At 39.0% G+C, this 21,289-nt stretch overlaps 2 protein-coding genes across 2 annotated transcripts; both read left to right on the forward strand.

Annotated features, from left to right (window-relative positions):
* Positions 1-314: 314 nt before the first annotated feature.
* LOC129716573 (zinc finger protein 595-like) lies at positions 315-2,184 on the forward strand. The gene is made up of 2 exons (XM_055666409.1): positions 315-589; positions 711-2,184. The coding sequence occupies exons 1-2, from the start codon at positions 315-317 to the stop codon at positions 1,852-1,854; spliced, it is 1,419 nt and encodes a 472-aa protein (XP_055522384.1). The 3' UTR covers positions 1,855-2,184.
* A 136-nt stretch (positions 2,185-2,320) lies between these two features.
* On the forward strand, positions 2,321-16,675 carry LOC129716660 (zinc finger protein 845-like). The gene is made up of 7 exons (XM_055666495.1): positions 2,321-3,034; positions 3,399-4,257; positions 11,473-11,669; positions 11,760-11,901; positions 12,688-13,019; positions 13,091-14,344; positions 14,407-16,675. Exons 1-6 carry the CDS (start codon positions 2,841-2,843, stop codon positions 14,124-14,126), a joined length of 2,760 nt encoding a protein of 919 aa, XP_055522470.1. The 5' UTR covers positions 2,321-2,840; the 3' UTR covers positions 14,127-14,344; positions 14,407-16,675.
* Positions 16,676-21,289: the final 4,614 nt, after the last annotated feature.

Consider the following 21,289-nt stretch of genomic DNA (forward strand, 5'->3'; position numbering starts at 1 on the left):
ACTTTTTGATTGCGCGTGACTCAACATAACTGTTTCGATTAATTTTACATTTGTGATCTGCATTATATTGGTGAAATCAACAGTATCCATTCATGCAATTTTCAAAAAAACACTTGAAATAAACAAGATATTTTTCTACCGTGTGCCCAATGCCAAAATGACATTAAACAGACTGAGGTGAAATTTTAGGTAGTGAAGTCGGTAAACTAATGTGCCATAAAATATATGTGTAATGGGAAATGACAACAGGACACACAGATGAGAAAATAAAGTAACAGAAAGTTAAAATTTTGATAACTCGTGTGAGTGTGTGAATGGAAATGGGAGAATTTGTTCCAATTAAAGTGGAGAAAGAATCCGGATCGATTAAGGAGGAAGAAATTACGCTAATCGATACCCAGTTGCATGTTATAAGATCTGATCTAACAATCACCAAGAATGACGGACGCTCCTCTAGTGAGATAACTGCACTACCAGATGGGACATGTGTAGTGCAAGGGAATCCTGCAACCAACAACAATATCCATGAAACCATAGCAACAGAGCCGGCTTCGGCAGTGGACGGTGACATTGCTGCGCCTAGCTCAAGGTAACTTTTGGATGATTTTTCAATTTAATTTGGTAAATTTGCTTGATTCAGCCCACCTCAAATTTCTGGTTTAAACTTAGAGACAGTATAAACAATCAGTTGTTTTTTATTTTCATTTCAGTAAGACGAATGAATTGGACACGAACCCTATTGATTCGTTCCAGTGTGACCAAAATGACGAAACGTTGGGCACAGACCTCAAGCTTAAGAACAATAATACGCATCAAACAGAGAAAAATAATTACAATACGCAAGACACCACGGAAAGCTCCTATAAATGCCACATTTGCGGGAAAGTGGTCGGGTTCAAGTCCTCCCTTGCAAGACATACGCGCCTCCACAGTGACGAGCGACGGTACAAATGCGACATCTGCGGTAAGGAATGCATATCAGTGAGTAAGCTTAACGAGCACAAGAAGTATCACACATCCGGTGAGAACGAACTGTTCAAGTGCGACTTTTGTGGGAAAGACTTCGCTTATCGCTCTTCCCTCCTGAACCATATGCCAGCTCACAGTAACGAGCGTGGGCACAGATGTGACGTTTGCGGTAAAGATTACAAATCAGTATATATTCTGAATCGACACAAGAAGTGTCACACAACCCATGAGAAAGAACTGCACAAATGCGAAATTTGCGGGAAAAGTTTCGTGCATCGCTATGTATTCGTAGAACATTTGGACACCCATAGTGAGGAGCGACGGTACAAGTGTGATATCTGCGGCAAGCAACATAAGACAAAAGGTGGTCTCAACAAACACAAGAAAGCACATAACGGCGAACAATCGTTCAAGTGTGACGAACAAACGCGCCTCAACAAAGACGAGCGACGGTACAGATGCGACATCTGCGGTAAGGAATCCAAATCAGCAGCTTATCTTAATGAGCACAAGAAATATCACATACTTGCTGAGGATGAACTATACAGATGCGACTTTTGTGGGAAAGGTTTTGTTTGTCGCTATTTGCTCTTGAAACATGTGCACGTTCACAGTGACGAGCGACCGCACAGATGTGACATCTGCGGCAAAGATTTCAAATCATCAATTGGTCTGTCTCAACACAAGAAGTATCACACAACCCATGAGCATGAACTGCATAAATGCGCCATTTGCGGGAAAGGTTTCGTGCATCGTCACGCACTCGTAGAACATGTGGACACTCACAGTGATGAGCGTCGGTACAAGTGCGATATATGTGACAAGCATTACAAGACAAAAGGATTTCTAAACAAGCACAAAAAATTACACAACAGCTTACAATAACGACTGCGGCAAGCATTACAAGACAAGAGGATTTCTAAACAAGCACAAAAAATTACACAACAGTTTACAGTAACGCCTGCGGTGAAATGCTAAGAACAGCATTGAGAAAAAAATGCAGTCTAAGAACGCAGTTAAATGAAATTTGCAAGAGACGTTAAAGAAGTTAATATTTTGATCTGAAAGCAAATTAGCACAAGATCTACGTACACAGCATGAATTGTGTACAGAAAGGTTTAGTAGAAGAGAGGCTTAGTAAAAGCTAAGGCCGATCAGGCTTTGATTGAGCAAACAGAATGGCAAAAAAACGCTGAGCTGGGCTCGATTGTAAAACAGTTAGTTAATTCATAACCCGAAGTCACAGTTTACTGACCCGCAAGTAGGTATAAAAATTGATGACAAAGATAATTTGGAACCGGTGTGCAAGGAAATTAGCTAATTTTCAGTACAAAGGCACACGAAAGTTTGACTTTCCAATGGGTAAAAATGTTGTCACATGGATCTAAATTGATGATCAACTTGTCGAAGTTTTTTATCACAAGAAGGACGCATCCGGTGAAAGATGATTAAAATTTTCATTGTTCCGATTGTAACGGCAATCATATGACAAGATTCATTTATAAATCAATACTAAATGTATTCAAAATTAAAACTGTGGAAATACTTGAAATAAATGTGATAATTTTTCACCGTGTACCCATTGCTGAAATGACAACAAACAGACTGAGTGTGGTGAGGTGAAATTCTAGAAGGTGAAATCGCTAATCAATTTTTTCCTGCATAAACTAAAGTGAAGCCATCAGCTGTGCCATAAGACACAGAAGAGAAAAACGCTACGGTACGAATTAAAAATCTAATTTCGGTCTCAAATAGTCAGAATCCTGAAGCTTGAATACTTCTTCATTTTCTGATTAGAATTTTGCTAATTCTTGTTGCCAACGGAAATGGGTAAATCTGTTTTGATTAAAATAGAGTAAGAATCCGCAACGATGCCTGCGACATTGGATGCAATAAAATCTGATCTACCAATCACCAAGAATGAAGAACGCTCCTTCAGTGAGGCACCTGAAAATGGGCCAAGTGTAGTGAAAGAAGAACCTGCAATCGACAACACTATCGATGAAGCTTGTAAAACGGATACGGATACAGCAACCGCTAGAGAAGCTGTCGCTTCTAGCTTAAGGTAACGTATTTTGGAAAAGTTTTACTTTACTAAGATGCTGATAAAGTTGCTTGTGTTATACTTCATTTTATCGCAAAAAATTGACAGAACATTCAAAAAATAAAATAGAATAGTTGTACATAAAACTTTTTGTGTCCCTGGCATGGATAGAAGTGCGTCAAAAGGCAACAGAGAAATTGCTCGCTTTAGTTAGCGCTCTGAAAACATTACACACTTCCGGTTTAGCTAAGGGTATCAAAATTCACAGTCTGAAGACTAGTCGCGAGTTCCAAAAGTGCTACGTGTTCGCTTAGTACGGAATTTAACGATCAATACTAAAACGCTCAGCAGCGGGCACCTCTTTATTCATTTTCTACCGTTTTAGAAAGACGACTGAACTGAGAGCAAACCCTACTGATGAGAGCTGGCGGGAACACAATCATACAAGCGAAAAAAACTACAGCTGTGACATATGTAAGAAAGCTTTCCTCCTGAAAAGGCAACTCAAGGCCCACAAAACGCAACACATCTCGGATCGCCCTCATGACGAGCGACGGTACATATGCAACATCTGCGGCAAGGAATACCAATCCACAAGTAAATTGACTGATCATAAGAAGTACCACCAATCCGCTGAGGATGCACTACACAGGTGCGACATTTGTGGAAAAGGTTTCGTTTATCGTTCTTCCCTTTTAAATCATATGCACACTCACAGTGACACGCGACAGTACAGGTGCGACATCTGCGGCAAAGATTACAAATTAGCAACTAGTCTGAATTCACATAAAAAGTATCACACATCCCATGAGGATAACCTGCACAAGTGCCCCATTTGCGAGAAAGGTTTCGTGCATCGCCGCATACTCGTACAACATATGAACACTCACAGTAACGAGCGACGGTTTGAGTGCGATATCTGCGGCAAGGAATACAAATCAGCAAACTATCTGAAAGAACACAAGAAGTATCACACGTCCGGTGAGGTTGAACTGCACAAATGCGAATTTTGTGGAAAAGGCTTCGTACATCGCAATGCGCTTCTAGATCATGTGCATACGCACAGTGCCGAGCGTCGGTACAAATGTGACAACTGCAGCAAGGATTACAAGACGAGGGGAGCTCTCTACCAGCACAGAAAAGTACACAACGGCGAGCAATCGTTCAAGTGTGACAAATGCGGCGAAACGTTCAAATCCGCTTATAAGCTACGGAAACATGTAACAAATCATTCAGAGGAAATAAATTAGAGCTGTGGTATGTGGCACAGGCTTTTTTACAATGATAGGTCTTTGTTCGACTTCGACAACTGTGGCAAATTGTATAATTTAGTAAAAATTCCTAACTATCACAAAGCTTACGGACTCACGCTCACTCATCTTTTGCAAAATATGCGTTTTGATGGCATCTCCAGTGATTGGCGTATCTGAATTCTCCAGCGCCATTGTCGACTTCAGGAGTTAAGAATAATGAACGTCTTTCTTTAAAAGGGTTAGATTCCTCGGGTTATCTTAACCGGTGTGCAAAGGTCCTTTTCGCATTCGAAAGGCTTTAACACACAAGGGACAACCTCTGAAATCTAGCGTTCGGATTAAGAAAGATCTGTGCGAGTTCGTATTTGCTAGTGGTATGATTTTATTTGGTAGCAAATCGGGTTTATATACAAAAATTTACAAATTGTAATCTTACGAACTATGCCTACGTATGGAAGAGAAAAGAGAGAGAAAATTCTCCTAAGGGAACAAAAAGAACGCGACAAAATTTCTACTCGCCTAGTCAGGTCAAATTTGCCTTTCCCTAATCCGGTACCTGAACGGGAAAAAGGTTTCGAACGTTATCGGCTTTCTTTACACGTGCCTACGACAACATTCATTCAGGTAGTTACAATGTTTTACAAAGCACCGGATTTGCATTCCCTATTTCCCTACTTAAGATGATAATGCGTACGCAGACGCGCCGGCTGATAATAGGACTTATCTCCCTTTTCTTTGAGCATTGTCCGGCCATAATTCACATAGTCATTGACGCTGGCTAAACCTAACAGACTGAGAAAATAGACCGCTTACGATCAGTGCACTCGCACGGATCTAGATATTCTATACCTGCTTCTAATCTAGCACCCGCACGAAGGGTCGGTCGGGGATTATCTATGTAGCAATCTCCTCTATGAAGGGAACCTATTGCGATTATTAAATCTATTCTAATTCCTTTTATAAGAACAATATTAAATGAGTTGCTGAATGACTATATTGTCAAGTTCTAAATAATGCGTTTGCTACATTCTGGACCCCATAAATCTACTAAGATTTATAAAAAAACTATTACGCATTATTACAAAATTATACATCTTTTCAAAATAAACATATTGCATTTACGGTTCAAATAAATTACTAACATATTACTACACTTCATCTTCTGTGGTGTGTTTCGCAGCCGTGTAGCGTCTTCTGGCGGTCTCCTTAATTCACGATTAGCCATGACTGTATCTAACGTAGATATACATTGCTGCTATCGCTATTTTCAGTGGCAGTATCGTAGGCTTCCCAATCGAGACAAATAGTTGAATGTTGTGGACAGTTTTTTTCTGCCATCTCTATGTTGATCGCATCACGCCGAATTCGTCAAAAAACGGATTCAGCTTAATTGGGAAGGATCCTTCCTGTACAATGTATTTCGATGTACCTCAGATGAGCGGCTTTGAAATTTATTCTCTTCTGCCATAATCTGATGATAAATTTGGTAGTGTAGTCTCCGCCAATCGGAGAAATCGTTTTTATTTACGAGGTCACACTCGCCGTTGAATAAGGTTTCTTCTATTTCTGTAACAGGTTGATTACCGGGTAACGTTCAACCGTCGAACCGTAATTCGAAGTGTTTTGGCTCATTATACCATTTAATTTCTCCGACATATTCTATAGTAGCCTCATCTGCCGTATTATTTTCAGACTATACCCAACGCCATTGATCTTTGGCAGTGGTATCCAATATTTTGCCGACTCGGACGTTAATGTATGATGGATATTTTCTTTTCGTATTTGTTATCCATGCTAGCACTGTTTTCGAATCTGTCCATAATGTTGCAGATTTTATTTCCAGACGTATCTCCTTTTGAACGACGTCTAATAGCCTTGTCCCCATGACTGCCGCATGGAGTTCCAAACGTGGAATAGATACTGGTTTAATCGGCACAACTCTTGTTTTAGCTGTTATTAACTGCGTATTGATTCCAAAGCTTGTTTCAGTTCTAGCATATACACAAGCTGCAAGTGCCTTTTCAGAGGTGTCAACGAAAACATGTAACTCTATCGGAACGTGCTCTGTTAGAATGCATCTCGGGATCGATAAGCCTTCCGCTTGTTTGAGTTTACGTAAGAAGTTCAGCCATTGATCATACAGCTCATCCGGAACAAGTATATCCCATTGTTTGGAATATTTGTGTAGTTCCTGCATTAGTATCTTACCATGCACAACTAAATGAGAAATTAGACCCAGTGGATCGTAAATACTCATAAGCAAGGATAATACTTGTTTCTTCGTAGGTATTTCGTTAATATTGAAGATTCCTGCTCCTTTATCGTTATGATTAAATCGGTAACTTAGCATGTCTCTACTGGTGTTCCAATACACACCTAATACCTTCTCAATTTGAGATTTCTTATCCTCGAACTGCGCATTTGTCTTCACGGCGTATTTTCACTTGATGGAACATCTCCACATACAGGTATTTTTCCTTCTCGAATTCATAGAAGAGTCCCAAATAATGAAGTCAGTTGATCTGGACCGGGCAGCAACATTGAGTTCAAAAATACTCCATTTACTTTTGCAGCTGCGTCGAAAACTTATCTTGGCTTCGGTGGCAACTTGTTTTGTTGAAAACGATGAAGTGCGGAAGATAATTTAAAGTTGGAAGTTTCGTAGCAATTCCTGTTGATTGAGCTTACGAATATATCTTTCTTCTTCTTCTTAGATTTTTACCCACGGAAGAACTGTTTAAGAGGCTGACCAAAATACTGTTCTAATAACGTTCAATCGTATTTCGGCCTCAATAGCGTTTACTGTCTTCAAAGCGTGTTGTTGCAATTCCGATGGGTCGAGTTTATCTATAGAATACTTTAGTTTTATAATCATCGAAGGTATTGGCTTAACTTCATACAGTTCAACCTTTCAACGTGTAATCACTAGCACTTTTTATATTTGTGGATATCTTCTTATAATTTCACTGCCTTTAATTCGCAGGCAGACTTCGGTTACTTCTGACGATTTTACTTCAAATTCTCCGCAGATGAGAAGCTTTTTGTTATCGCTTTCAATTCTTCTTAATGTACTACGGCGATAGAATCATTTTTTTTTGCTCTGTTGAAGATTTTAACTTTTATTGATATCTCATCGTTTCTCCAATTTAAAAAAACGAAACGCTTGCAAAGTTTGTTGACAGGTTGATGAATTTTTGATGTATTAGGGTTTGTTCTTTATTTTCCTTCAAACATCCAAATTTGCAACCTTTACGAAAGGTTGCATAAGTATTCCTTTAGCATTCAAATTAGCAACCGTTGACCTTTAACGGTTCCACCAATTTATTCCATTCACTTCGTTCTTTTGCCGAAGATTTCAAATTTATACGTCTTCGATTCAAAAAAGTTAACTCTTGAACCTTTTTCCAACGAGTTTTAACAAGTTTGAGAATCCTCGATTTATTATGCCATGTAAGTTTTTCAATAACCTTCTTCGTAGTTTCATCGACTGAACTTGCATTGCATTGTATCCAGCGCCTTTCTTCGATGTCTTCCTGAATTCCATCAACTTTAACATTTATTAGCGATATGACGTTCTTGCTAACATCTTCATCCTGCGTTGAACATGTTTTAAATTTAGTGGATTCTAGCATCATTTTTTTCCTTGTTGATATTCTATTGCAGCTGAATATTCCAATATGTTCATCCTTTTGACCAATTCGTCGTATCGTGTTCCAAAGCATGTCTGGAAACTTTCCAAATTGTTTCACCTTGTCGTTAGGTGATTCTGCAATTTCCGACGAATATTTTGGGCTTGAGATACATCCTAGCATTTCAATATTATTCGATAGGAATTTGCTTTTACTATTGAACCCATTTTCATAGAGGCTCTTGACAGCCGCGCTCAAAAGATGATTCTCGAGTTTTATATCCGCATTATGATGTTTAACAATTGCATTCTCTGCGTAGGAAAATTCCTCAGGACATTTAAAACCATTGCAGCTCCAAAATTTCATTGCTGCATCAAAGAATACATTGTCCTTCATGACAATTGTAAAATTTCGACGAAAATTCAATATCAAATGATCTTTTATCAATTCCACTGATCGTTGCTTCCGAGTAACGTAGTTATTCAAAACATCATTTCTGGCCACACACTGCTTTATAGTGTCTAAGTTGTTTTCAGCGTAGTTGTAGCTTACTATCGGTTTGTTGCGCCTAATTTTCCATGGTGATCCTGGAGCATATCTTCCGTTTTTGGAATTGATGGCATCTGCAGGTGATACTCTCGGTTTAATAATGTTACCAGGTCTTCGTTTTAAAACCGAAGGACTTCTCAACAATTTATTATTGTTCGATGAGAGTTTTATGCCCTTATGTTCATTTACTTGATGAATTTTAGGGTCTTTCTTTTTACTTTTGAGCTTCCCTTTTTGAGAGCTTATCTCTGATTTTTGGCAATCTTGATAGCCTTGTTTTACTGGACATACTTTAGTGGCATTAGCTCGTGCAGGTTTCTTTTCCACAATCTTTGGGGAATTAACAAGAACCTTTCGCGGTTCTATTGATTCTTCAGAAATGTTTATTCTTTTAACTGCTTTGAATATTTCTTCATTTCCTTTTAAAGGCTTTGGATTAGATTCGTGGTGATCAACTCTTTGGCGATTCCCGAAAATTACAACAGATGTTGTATCCTTGTCTTTGAGTGACTGTTCATCTTGTGCGCTTTTCCTGGCACACATAGGAATTCCTGGCGGTTGTCTTGATCTCCGCCTCATTGCATGCGCTTCAACATGTGGTTTCAGCCAGTCGTTTAATTCATCTAAGTCTTTGACTTGAGACTTTTCCTTAGTCCAACAGATTTGTATGCCGAAAGAAAACTTTCCAATAATATCCTCCATCAGCTGAGGATTATTTAATAGGCGAATTTCATTCATGGCCTTTATACTAGACACAAATTTGTCTAGTGCATTGGAGCAACCCGTTAGATTCGAAGTCTTACGGATGTCATTGAGCAGGTTTTTATATTCCAACTCATCCTCGTACCGGGTGAGTTGATCCAAACATTCTGGATCTGCTAGCCTGTTCTCTCCTGGAACATGATTTGCTTCTTCACTAAAGCGAATCTGTGATGATTCAGTCTTCGTTTGATAAACTGAATACATCTTTCTTGCCATAGTTTCTCCATGGTCTTTAAATCTTTGCGATATCGTATCGCTGGTCTTTAAACATTGCATTATTGCAAGACCCATTTCGATGTTTGTGCATTTAACACAAATCCATCGTTCCTCAGGTAATGGTAGCCTTCTAAGGTGTCCACAGTTTAAATGAAATCTGCGATCGCACTCATCACATGCGACCATGTTTTCCTTAGAATCTTTCTCCTTGCACAAGCGGCAACTACCGTTGGGATTGTTAACAAAATAACTCATCGTTGAGTAATGAGGGCGGTAGCGGCTTTCTGATGATTTTTTCTGTGGCTTCGTAGGGTTGATCGTCCTGATGACTTCCAAGGTTGATCGCCGTAGAAAGAATCGTCGCAAGGTTGAAAGAAAGGACCGATACCAACTAGCTCCTCTCTGGAGCCACCAAATGTCGACTTCAGGAGTTAAGAATAATGAACGTCTTTCTTTAAAAGGGTTAGATTCCTCGGGTTATCTTAACCGGTGTGCAAAGGTCCTTTTCGCATTCGAAAGGCTTTAACACACAAGGGACAACCTCTGAAATCTAGCGTTCGGATTAAGAAAGATCTGTGCGAGTTCGTATTTGCTAGTGGTATGATTTTATTTGGTAGCAAATCGGGTTTATATACAAAAATTTACAAATTGTAATCTTACGAACTATGCCTACGTATGGAAGAGAAAAGAGAGAGAAAATTCTCCTAAGGGAACAAAAAGAACGCGACAAAATTTCTACTCGCCTAGTCAGGTCAAATTTGCCTTTCCCTAATCCGGTACCTGAACGGGAAAAAGGTTTCGAACGTTATCGGCTTTCTTTACACGTGCCTACGACAACATTCATTCAGGTAGTTACAATGTTTTACAAAGCACCGGATTTGCATTCCCTATTTCCCTACTTAAGATGATAATGCGTACGCAGACGCGCCGGCTGATAATAGGACTTATCTCCCTTTTCTTTGAGCATTGTCCGGCCATAATTCACATAGTCATTGACGCTGGCTAAACCTAACAGACTGAGAAAATAGACCGCTTACGATCAGTGCACTCGCACGGATCTAGATATTCTATACCTGCTTCTAATCTAGCACCCGCACGAAGGGTCGGTCGGGGATTATCTATGTAGCAATCTCCTCTATGAAGGGAACCTATTGCGATTATTAAATCTATTCTAATTCCTTTTATAAGAACAATATTAAATGAGTTGCTGAATGACTATATTGTCAAGTTCTAAATAATGCGTTTGCTACAGCCATGATCGTTGGACGATATTCACCGGGAAGTCCAGCCAGCAGTAGAGATCCTACCCACTCGTCTGAAATCGCAAAACCAATTCCGTCTAGCTGATGCACTGTAATACTAATTCAGTTCACGTAGTCGCCCATGGAATCACACGATTTGATTAATTTGTGTAAAAGCCCGACTCGCCTTGTTAGGCCCGAGTCCTCAAATGACTTCTCCAGCTTCGACCATACTTCTCGGGCTGTCTTCGCTTTCCGGACGTGCTCTTCGATATTTGTCTGCATTCCCGACATGCACTAGAATTTTCGAGCTCTAGGAATGCTTCAACGGCAAACTTCCAAGTGGCCCAATTTTCTTGTCCTGTGAGCCGCTCATGTTTGGGAAGGCTTGATGTGGACACGCTATTACCAGCAACACTTGAATCTTGAATTTCCGGCAGGAACAGTGGTCATCTTCTTGATCAAACTTATTTTTTTCTTTGAGTGAAAAAAATTTCAAAGAACTTCGAGAATCGCGGGGGCCCAATCACCTTTTGTTGAGAGTGTGAAATGAGGATATCTAGTTCGGATAACAGTTGGAAGTATAATAAGAACTCATTAATTGCTCTCTTAATAAAAGATTGCTATGTTGGACACAGCTGGGTCTCAGCTTACTAATCTGCAATTTCACCTGCTGTGTTAACTATCTCGTCTGAATTTCATTATGTTAACATTACCAACCAAATTGCTCATAGAGGCGAATGCCGCTTACTGGCCGAAATAATGAAATATCATAGTCAGTAGTTAATTGAAAAGATGCATAATATTTTTTTATCAAAATATCTCATGAGGATGAACTGCATAAATGCGCTATTTGCGGGAAAGGTTTCGTGTATCGCTACGCACTCGTAGCACACGTGGACACTCACAGTGATGAGCGCCGGTACAAGTGCGACATCTGCGGCAAGCAGTACAAGACAAAAGATTTTCTAAACAAGCATAGAAAATCACACAACGGTAAACAATCGTAACGAATGCGGCGGAGTGTTCAGTACAGCATTTAAAAAATTCAACTTGAAAATGCAGTTTAAGCTTCGCGAGAAACGCACTTTAACAGTTGCGAGCAATCCTTCAAGTGCGATGAATATAAAATTTTTGAAGTCGATCAGCAGTATAAATTCATGCAACAAATGAAAAGAAACGTGATAATTTTCTACAGTGTACCCAATTTTAAAATAAAAACAAACACACTGAGTATGGTGAGTTGAGTTCTGTGTGGTGAAAACATTTTTGAGGAACTGGAAATGATAACCAGCGATGCCAGATTGGAAGACATGTCTTCAAATGGAAGACATTTACCCTGCGATGAAGACATCCTTGTTTGTAAATTTACAAGACAAATGGAAGACATTCTAGAACATGTGAAGGCATAAGAAAATATGTGAATATGACCCGCATTTTGCACAGATGGTGATCTTTTTTTTTGCTCGACAGTTTTCGATTTGGTGATAATTTTTTCAGTCTTTGGTCGGTTCTAACGTGCCGTCTCGAGTTGGAAGACATGTGAAGACATTTTTTATTGAATCGTGGAGACATTTGGAAAAATGACCTGGCATCCCTGATGACAACCGAACACACAAAAAAAGACAGAATAAGACGCTGCAGTACGTTCGGTACAAGATAAAAAAAAAACAAATTTCGGTCCGTCTTAAACGGTCTACAGGTGAAACCAGGGGGGATTTACCGCTGTCAAATTTCATGTATGTGTGCGTTATCGCAGATCAACTCTGGTCCATGAAGTTTGTTGGTCCATGACGTTTGATAAATTACCAATGTGACGATAGAATATCACGAATTTTCGTTAAAAACTTGTTGCTGTCCCAAAATTTCACTACGGAACGCATTATTAATAAAAGTTTTCCGCGATTTCTCGAGTTTTGTTAAAAGAGAACGTTCCATTTTACTTCAATCAAAACGATAAAAACAAAAACATACAGACGCCTTGTTGCCAAATGTGTTGGTCACGGTTTCACGATATTTGACAGATAGATTCCCTCTGGGTGAAACAGTTCTGTCGGTTGATTGCTAGAGTTTTTATAACTCGTGTAAGTGCTTTTGTGCGAATGGAGTTGGGAGAATCTGTTTTGATAAAAATGGAGGAAGAATCCGGAACGATAAAAGTGGAAGAGATTACGATATTCGACACTCTGTTGGATGTTATAGAAGCTGATCTATCGATCACCAAGGAGGAAACGGCACCAATATATGGGTCAAGCGTAATAATAGATAAATCAGCAATTGACAATACTATTCATAAATCCGGCAAAAAGAAAACTACTGTAGCAGCTGATGGTGAAATTGCCACTTCTAGCCCAAGGTATCTTTAGGAAAATTTTTGATTAAGCACTCTTCATATTCCCCGTTTCTAACTTACGATTTCTGTTCCAGCGTAACGCATGAATTGGAACCGAGTCCTACTGATGGCAGCCAACGGAAACACATTTGCAACATTTGTGGTAAGGAGTTAAAAACAAAGCCAATTCTCTGTCAGCACATGAAAACACATAATGACGAACAATCGTTTATATTTGACGAAAGCAGCGAAACGTTAAGCACATCCCGCAAGTTTAATAACCATAATAGGCATCATACAGAGAAAAATAAATACAAGTGCGATATATGTGAGAAAACTTTCCTCTTGAAAACACAAATCAGAATTCACATGAGGCAACACACGAAGAATCGCGCCCATAAATGTCTCATTTGCGGAAAGGGGTTTATCTACAAATCGCAACTCAAAAGGCATACGCTGTTCCACAGTGACGAGCGCCGGTACAGATGCGACATCTGCGGCAAGGATTACAAATCAGTATATAAGCTTAATGAGCATACAAAGTATCACACATCCGTCGAGGATGATTCGCACAGATGCAACCTTTGCGGGAAAGTCTTCGGTTGTCGCTCTTACCTTTTAAGACATAGGCACACTCACAGTGAGGAACAACGACACAAATGCGACATCTGCGGAAAAGATTTCAAATTACTACTTTATCTGAATATGCACAGAAAGTATCACACAATCCTTGAGAATGATTTGCACAAATGTCCCTTTTGCGGGAAAGGTTTCGTGTATCACAGCACACTTTCAGAACATTTGAACACCCACAGTGACGTGCGTTGCAGATGCGATATCTGCGGCAAAGATTACCAGACAGCGAGGAGTCTGAACTATCACATGAAGAATCACATAACCAGAAAGGATGAACAGCACAAATGCACCATTTGTGGGAAAGGCTTCGTGCGTCGCTACGCGCTCAAACAGCATCTGGAAACGCATAGTGACGAACTACGGTACAAGTGTGAAATCTGCGGCAAGCAGTACAAAAGCAGAGGAGGACTCCATCCGCACAAAAAAGCACATGACGGCAAACAATCGGGACGAATTCAGCCAAACGTTCAAAGTTTTTGCTTCCCGGATAAATGATATAATTCCACGAGGCACATGTCAAAGCGCTGAGCAACTATTCACTTGCGACGTCTAAGGCAAAGTCCTCAAATCTCTTAGTTTATGCACGCGAAAAAAATATACACTTTCAGCAAATGAAGCTTACCGTGTCATAAAGTTAGCTCAAACTGACTTGCCATTTCTCTGCGTATGATATGTGATACTTAAAAATGACATCACCAAAACTTCCGGCATCGGTAATATTTGGCATGCCGTTAATTTATTTATTTTAATTTTTTTTCTTTTACAAATCCCCTAGCTTTTGACAAATATTACTATACAAAATCGTTATTCAGTTGCGCTGAAATCATGTATGGCGAAGTGACGACATCAACGACATTATCTTTATCGTGATTAGCTCGGCGTTTTGTGATTAAATTTGGAACTAGGATATGTTCCATTTATACAAGTTTCACGGGCTTCGAATTCATGCAACTTTGCCATTTTACAGATTAGATGAGGGGCATAGCTTGTTCATTACAGTAGCGAACGCGTCGAGCTTGTTTTCGCAATAGGCGGTCTGTCGGGGATTTCGCGCGCACTCTCGTGGTTGTGCACAGTATGCCTCTTCGAGTACGACGGCTTTACTTTTCAATGATCGCATGGTGTAACAGTGAGATGTTCGGGAGGTCTTAGAGAATCCGTCCGAGTTGTTTTCTATTGAGCACCAACTCTCGAAAATTATATTACAAGAGCAAAACGCGTTGTAGATCTTATGTCCTCTAAAATTGCGGTCGGCTTACAGTTTCCGAATAAAGCTTAACGTCTTACGAAATAAAGCTACTCATTGATTCGTGAATGGGTAAATTAAGGTGTTCATGAGCAGAAACGCATAGAGTCGTACGATACGTAAGGTAACTGAAATTACTTAACCTCCACGATTCGCTTGTATTCCGTCACTGCAAATATGATAAGGTTTCAAACATGTTGGCACCTGGCGCGCTTTCGTGAGTTCATATATCGAAGATCGCATCACTAACCTCGGGAAAGTGCGTGCACGTCGGGTTCAAAATTGGAAGAGTCGGTCAGTTCCTCTATTAGTACAAAACTCGTTATTCCCGTCGTACTCCTAAAATCCTCAATCAATGAAACAAAACGTCTTAGATACATAAAAGATAGGTTCGTGAGTGCCCATAAATACCGCCAAGAATTTTATCGTATGTAGAAAAGAAACGCGACAGACAACTAACACAAAATTCCTATACCCGTGGTGCTTGTGGAGTGTGCAGGAGTATATCCGGCCTCTAGTAACAACAAGTATCGAACTAACACCCCTTTCCTTCCTTCCTTTGATCTACGTTCTGGACCGGCAGGCGTCGGTACTGATCAGCATGCAGGGGTTATTGGAGATGCACATCGAAAAGCTCAATCCCAAGCAGTAATCACTAAATTCGATTTACAACTCCAATCGATCCTGGTCAGTAACGAAGTGGCAACCGGTGGTGATCAATCAAGCTCAAGCAAGCAAGCGAAAAAAAATATACACTTTCATCAATGATCGATCCTTCCAGTGTGATACCTGTGATTGTACATACGTGTCGCCCAGCGGTTTATCCTTGCACCGAAAAAGTACGATTGATCGATCGTAATGCCCGATTTGGTGAAAGATAATTGAAAAAATTGTAAAACTTTGACTAAACACTAGTTTTTAGAACAACCTCTGCAATATATAACATAAAAGACTTAGAAAGAGTTGTGTGTTTTGTTAAAGTAGAATATACCAATTCAATTCGAAAACTCACTGATTTTCAAGAGGTGCTTCGCAGGAAAGTACACATGACTCTGGTTCAAGTTTACTATGAAGGCCGTACGCAAACGTATGGGTCAGCATCAAGGAGTGTGAATTTTTACGGGAGTCCTATAATAGGACCGCATTCACTTCATTCTGATTTCACCGTGAAGTGACTCGTAATAAGTATCATTATATTGATATAAATGCATGAGACAAGTGTGAAATAACGTGATATTTTTTACCGTGTATCCATTTCTTAAATTGAAATCCAGTGTGGTTGAACTGACGTAACGGACGTAACAGCAAACAGATGTGCCCCAAAACATTTCTGGTGACTGGAATGACAACCAAACCCACAAGAAAAAAAGAATAAACCGCTGCGGTACAAGATAACAAACAAATCTCGGTTATCGAGACCATCTAAAGGGGAAAATAAGAACTCTGACGCTTGATTCGGGTTATTCGCGTTGAAAGAGATTTTGAAGGCTGTTCGCACCTACGTGAACACTCATATGTAATTCTAGAGAAACATTTCAAAAGGTCTTATCTGCTTTTACCGATTTTTTGATCGATCACTTTCATTCAATTACCACAACTTATAAACACCTTTTCCGGCAAGTTATTTGCACAAGTTGATAGCGGAAGGATCACTAACCTTCTGAACGAAAACCACACTTGGGAGAGTTACTAAAGCTTAGCCATTACCAAAATGAAATTACGCTTCGGAAAAACGATGAAAGCAGATAGGACCTTTTGAGATGTTTGTCGAGAATTGTCAAAATGTGCGTTATGACAAAAGCTAAAATGAATATTTCCATCCTTCTTTTTCGCATGCAAAAACCAAACAAATATAAGCAACACTGTCAACGCGAATTGCTACACTCAAAATATTTTTAACGTTATTGTTACGTGAAAGTTCCTATACTTGTTCATTTTCTGTCATTTTGCATGATTTATGTGACAAACATAACATCTACGTGAAAATCACATGTATGTCATGGTTTATCACGTATTATCTACGTGAATTTGACAAGGTCCAACATGATGTATCGCATGAATTCTCTGTGTGAAAATATCCAAAAATCAAAATGGCGAAATGTTTGTCTGATTCAGCGTCAGAAGTTTAGTTTTAAAATAGTTTCTTTGACACAGCACGATACAATTCAGTTTAACTGAGCCAAGTACATTTTTTTGTTAATTCTAAATTATCAGGGAAAAGAGGGAGGCACATTTTTTATATCTCGCGGCCAACTACGAGCTAGTGGGGATTTAAGGTGAGAGGAGGGGAGTTACAATTTTGTTTTTAACTATTTTATATTAAAGAATGTACTCATTTGTACGTGGCTAACCAGTGATGTTCTATTTGAGCAGTTATGTCTGAGGTGTCATTCGTGGTATGTCATTTTCTCTCAGTTTGTGACGGGAATTGTAATCTAACAAATAGATAAAAAATTCAAATTTTAATGTCAGCATTTTTTATAAATCGGTATAGCTGTGTCATGTACTGGAGATCACCGCTTCCCAGAATGTCTCTAACGGGTACGTTCGGTTGTTTTCCTAGGGCCCGAAGGGAATCTATAAGCTCGGACTTACAGCACAGAATTCGACACACGACCAAACAACATGCTCGATATCATGGTAGCCATCGCCACAAACGCAGTGATTACTGTCTACAAGCCCTATACGAAAGAGATGCGTGTTTAACGTGTAGTGATTGGACATAAGTCTGGACATCACGCGAATGAAGTCCCGACCTACATCCAACCCCTTGAACCATGCTTTCGTCGATACCTTAGGAAAAATGGAATGTAGCCACCGTCCCACACACTTATATTAAATCACCGAACACGTCTTTTTTTCACCGACTTTTCAACAGCTGAGCGCTCGGTAAAACGTTCGGTAATATAAACCACGACCGATCGATCAGTAATCAAATTTTTGTTGCTTTCTGTCATTATTACCGACCTAATTTGTGAAAACGGCAAATGCAATTAGTTGCCAAAACCACCGATGAAATCTGTAAGTTGTGTAAGACAATACCGAAAGATCTGTGATATTTGTTATTTGTTCACTTTTAATTATTTAAGTAAACCAGAAATATGATGAAACATTGTTTTGATAAAAAAAATATTTTTATTCAAATATTATTAAAAATTTTACCTATTAAAAATAAAAAAAATCAAATTTGTCAGGTTGAAAATCAATTAACCTTCATGCCAGTTGTGCTCATAGTTTCAAAGCCGAAGATCTTCCGGATGTGTCCATTAACAAGGCGATGTAAACTGTTTACGTAGCATGCAACAGATGCTCGGAAGTAGAGGCAAATTATGTGATGGTTTGATGCCTAAAATATTTACTAATTTTGTTATTATATACTAACGAAAAGTTTGTACTCTGCGATCATTTTTCAGCTGAAGTTGTTGGAGAAAGTCCTCCATTTTTTCGTAGGAACTTCAATGTTCAAACAGAACCGAGAATGTGACTTGACAACCAGAACGAGAACAACAAATAGAAAAAAATTGACAGCTGTATAGTTGGTCCAGTAGTTTTTAACTAATATTCGGTAAAAATTTAGTTTGCCGAACAGTTCAGTAGAAAATATAGCAGTATTCAGTAAAATCATTTGCTGAATACAGAAAATATGTAAAGTTATATCAATTTTACAAACTACTCTGTATTTTCTCAAACTTACCGATCAAAATTGTAATAATAATTACCGAAAATTTATTATCTGATTTAGTGTGCAGTTCATCTGAATTCCATGATGATTGCCAACTGTTGAGTGTCCTCTGACGCAAAATGCTATAAAATTCATCATAAGCAATTGGTCTTTCATAAATATCGCCATTAATAGCACCCACCTTAGCTAAAGAGTCAGCCTTTTCATTACCCGGAATCTAGCAATGAGAAGGGACCCACGCTAAGGCAACCCGGTAATTTTTATCTGTTAAAGCACTTAAAAACCGCCGTATTTTCCCCAGGAAATACGGGGTGTGCTTCGCAGAGCCTCAATGGCACTGAGACTATCTGTGAAGATGAAGTAGTGGTCTATGGGTAGGGTTTAGATGATTCCAAGAGAGTACTGAATAGCAGCAAGTTCTGCGACGTACACGGAAGCAGGAGCATCGAGTTTGTAGGAGGCGGTAAAATTTTCGTGGAAAACACCGAAGCCAGTGGACTCATCTAGATTAGATCCGTCAGTGTAAAACCTTTTATCATAACTAACATGTTTAAACTTATTGGAAAAAATCTTAGGGATCTCTTGGGGTCGCAATTGATCCGGGATACCAGAAATGTCTTGTTTCATGGTGGTGTCGAAGAATATAGCATTATTAGAAGTATCTAAAAGTGCGACATTGGAGGAATCGTATGAAGAAGGATTAATATCTTGAGCCATATACTCAAAATATAAAGTCATAAATCTGGATTGAGATTAAAGGTCGACCAACCTCTCGAAATTTTCAATTACTAATGGGTTCATAACTGTGCATCGAATTAGCAACCGGTAAGAGAGATTCCAAAAACGATGTTTCAACGGAAGAATACCCGCTAACACTTCAAGACTCATCGTATGGGTCGACTGCATGCAACCCAAGGCAAACAGTGTCAGAACATAAACAGAATTTCTCGACGGTTTGCAAATAAGTGAGTTTTGGGAAAATCTAAATAATATTCAGTCTTTAGCAGTGGTGGGCACCGCTAACCGAAAATTTCGCGACGCTAATCGCTAAGACGCTAACCGGAAAAATTTAGCTCGATAATCGCTAAACGCTTAATCATTTTCCAAGTTTATATTTACTTACGTGCCATTATTTTTAATTAGATCTCTTTTTTTTTAATCAATTAGCATTTATTTGACACGGCACAATACATATTTATGTTTTACAGAGCCAATTATTTCTAGTGTCTTACTTTATAAAGTATCTTATAAACTAAGAGCAAATTTTTTATCCTCGCTGCCGACTACGAGCTAAAATTAAATCTAATTTAATCATGTTGACATGTTGTTTTTGATCAGTGGTTCTATGTTTTTGTCCGTTGGTGTTCAAGTAGCCATATGGTGTGTGTCACTGAGCCACGATGTCACGGAAGGCCTCGGGTTCTCGGTCCTGACGAATTCGTGTGGGGGTTAGATGATAATTCCAATTAGATCTTTTTATCGAATGGAGTTTTTTTACGCGATTTTCAAAATTACGCGTTTTTTTTATACGCGGATTTTTTCAACGTGGTACAACCAACCGCGTAAAAAAGACCCCAGTGTATATAAAAGTCATATCGCTTTATTTATTGCTCGTGTTTTGTAAGATTTGGACCACTTTGATCCTTCGTGGTAAGACAAACGAAAAACAAAACTTTTCAGAGCTATTTATGGTGTTCATACTTTATTTGTAAAAACAAGGAACAACAAAAGTTGTTCAGCTTGTATTGAAAAAAATAAAATTTTAGGAATGTTTTCATAGAAATTCAATTATAATCTGAATCGAAAAGAAGAACCAAAGTTGACATAATTTCAAGCGCATTGCAATTTACAAAAGTTCTTGGTGTACCAAAAATTCAATCTAGACCTTGAGCTTGGTCTTCAAAATGCTCCTGTGGCTTGCACGATAACTGGAACTCTATTCTAGGGTAAACAGACTGACTTCGCAAGTCGTAAAGAGAGGAACTCTACACAATTAAGACAAGTGAACGTTGTTAGAATGAAACAACGTTCCAAAAGTAATTTACTCAGTAGAGTATGTTCATCTTTCGAAGCAATTTACCAAATATCTTAAATACCAATATAGTTCACTTACGTGAAATTAGGAAGACAAATTGAAAATGACAGAAGCGTTAGTCACCTTTTCGACCGCTAGGTGCGCCACTTCTGATTTTGTTCTACACGACATGCGAAATAGAGTAACTTTTGACAATAATATTACCCTAATGGGTACACTGAAAAAAATGCTCATTTTATTGTGATGTGGACTCGGCCGAATATTTTATAATAGTAAACTTCGTCAATGTATGAGGCAATCCATGGGTGGTGTTCCACGGTTTGTACGTTTTTCGACCTCCGACAATATTTTGAGTTGTAAAATAGCGTCTTCCGGTGACTGGAAAACTGCCGAAAATGACTAAATACCACTTAATATGGGTGTTTTTTTTAACCAGAATGACGCTCAGAGGCCAGAAATTGTCGCCAAATGTCAGTTTGAAACCCAAGATGGCGACTTCCGGTTTCTGAAAAACAGCGGCGAATGACCAAATATGGGTATTTCCGCGATTGTTATGATGCACTGAAGCCACAAATCGACCTCTGACAACATTTTGAGTTGTAAAATGGCGACTTTTGGTGACTGGAAAACTGCCGAAAATGACCCAAAAACAACCAAATATGGGTGTTTCTTTAACCAGAATGATGCTCAGAGGC

The sequence above is a fragment of the Wyeomyia smithii genome, chromosome 1 (genome assembly GCF_029784165.1).
Source record: "Wyeomyia smithii strain HCP4-BCI-WySm-NY-G18 chromosome 1, ASM2978416v1, whole genome shotgun sequence".
Classification (NCBI taxonomy): Eukaryota; Metazoa; Arthropoda; class Insecta; order Diptera; family Culicidae; genus Wyeomyia; species Wyeomyia smithii.

Bases quoted from the DNA above. Each gene is read 5' to 3' on its own strand.
- LOC129716573 (XM_055666409.1), top strand. From the start codon at position 315: ATGGAAATGGGAGAATTTGTTCCAATTAAAGTGGAGAAAGAATCCGGA. The intron at 590-710 runs GTAACTTTTGGA...TTTTCATTTCAG, and splicing joins ATTGCTGCGCCTAGCTCAAG to TAAGACGAATGAATTGGACA.
- LOC129716660 (XM_055666495.1), top strand. From the start codon at position 2,841: ATGCCTGCGACATTGGATGCAATAAAATCTGATCTACCAATCACCAAG. The intron at 11,902-12,687 runs GTGAGTTGAGTT...GATATTTGACAG, and splicing joins AAACAAACACACTGAGTATG to ATAGATTCCCTCTGGGTGAA. The intron at 13,020-13,090 runs GTATCTTTAGGA...TTTCTGTTCCAG, and splicing joins ATTGCCACTTCTAGCCCAAG to CGTAACGCATGAATTGGAAC.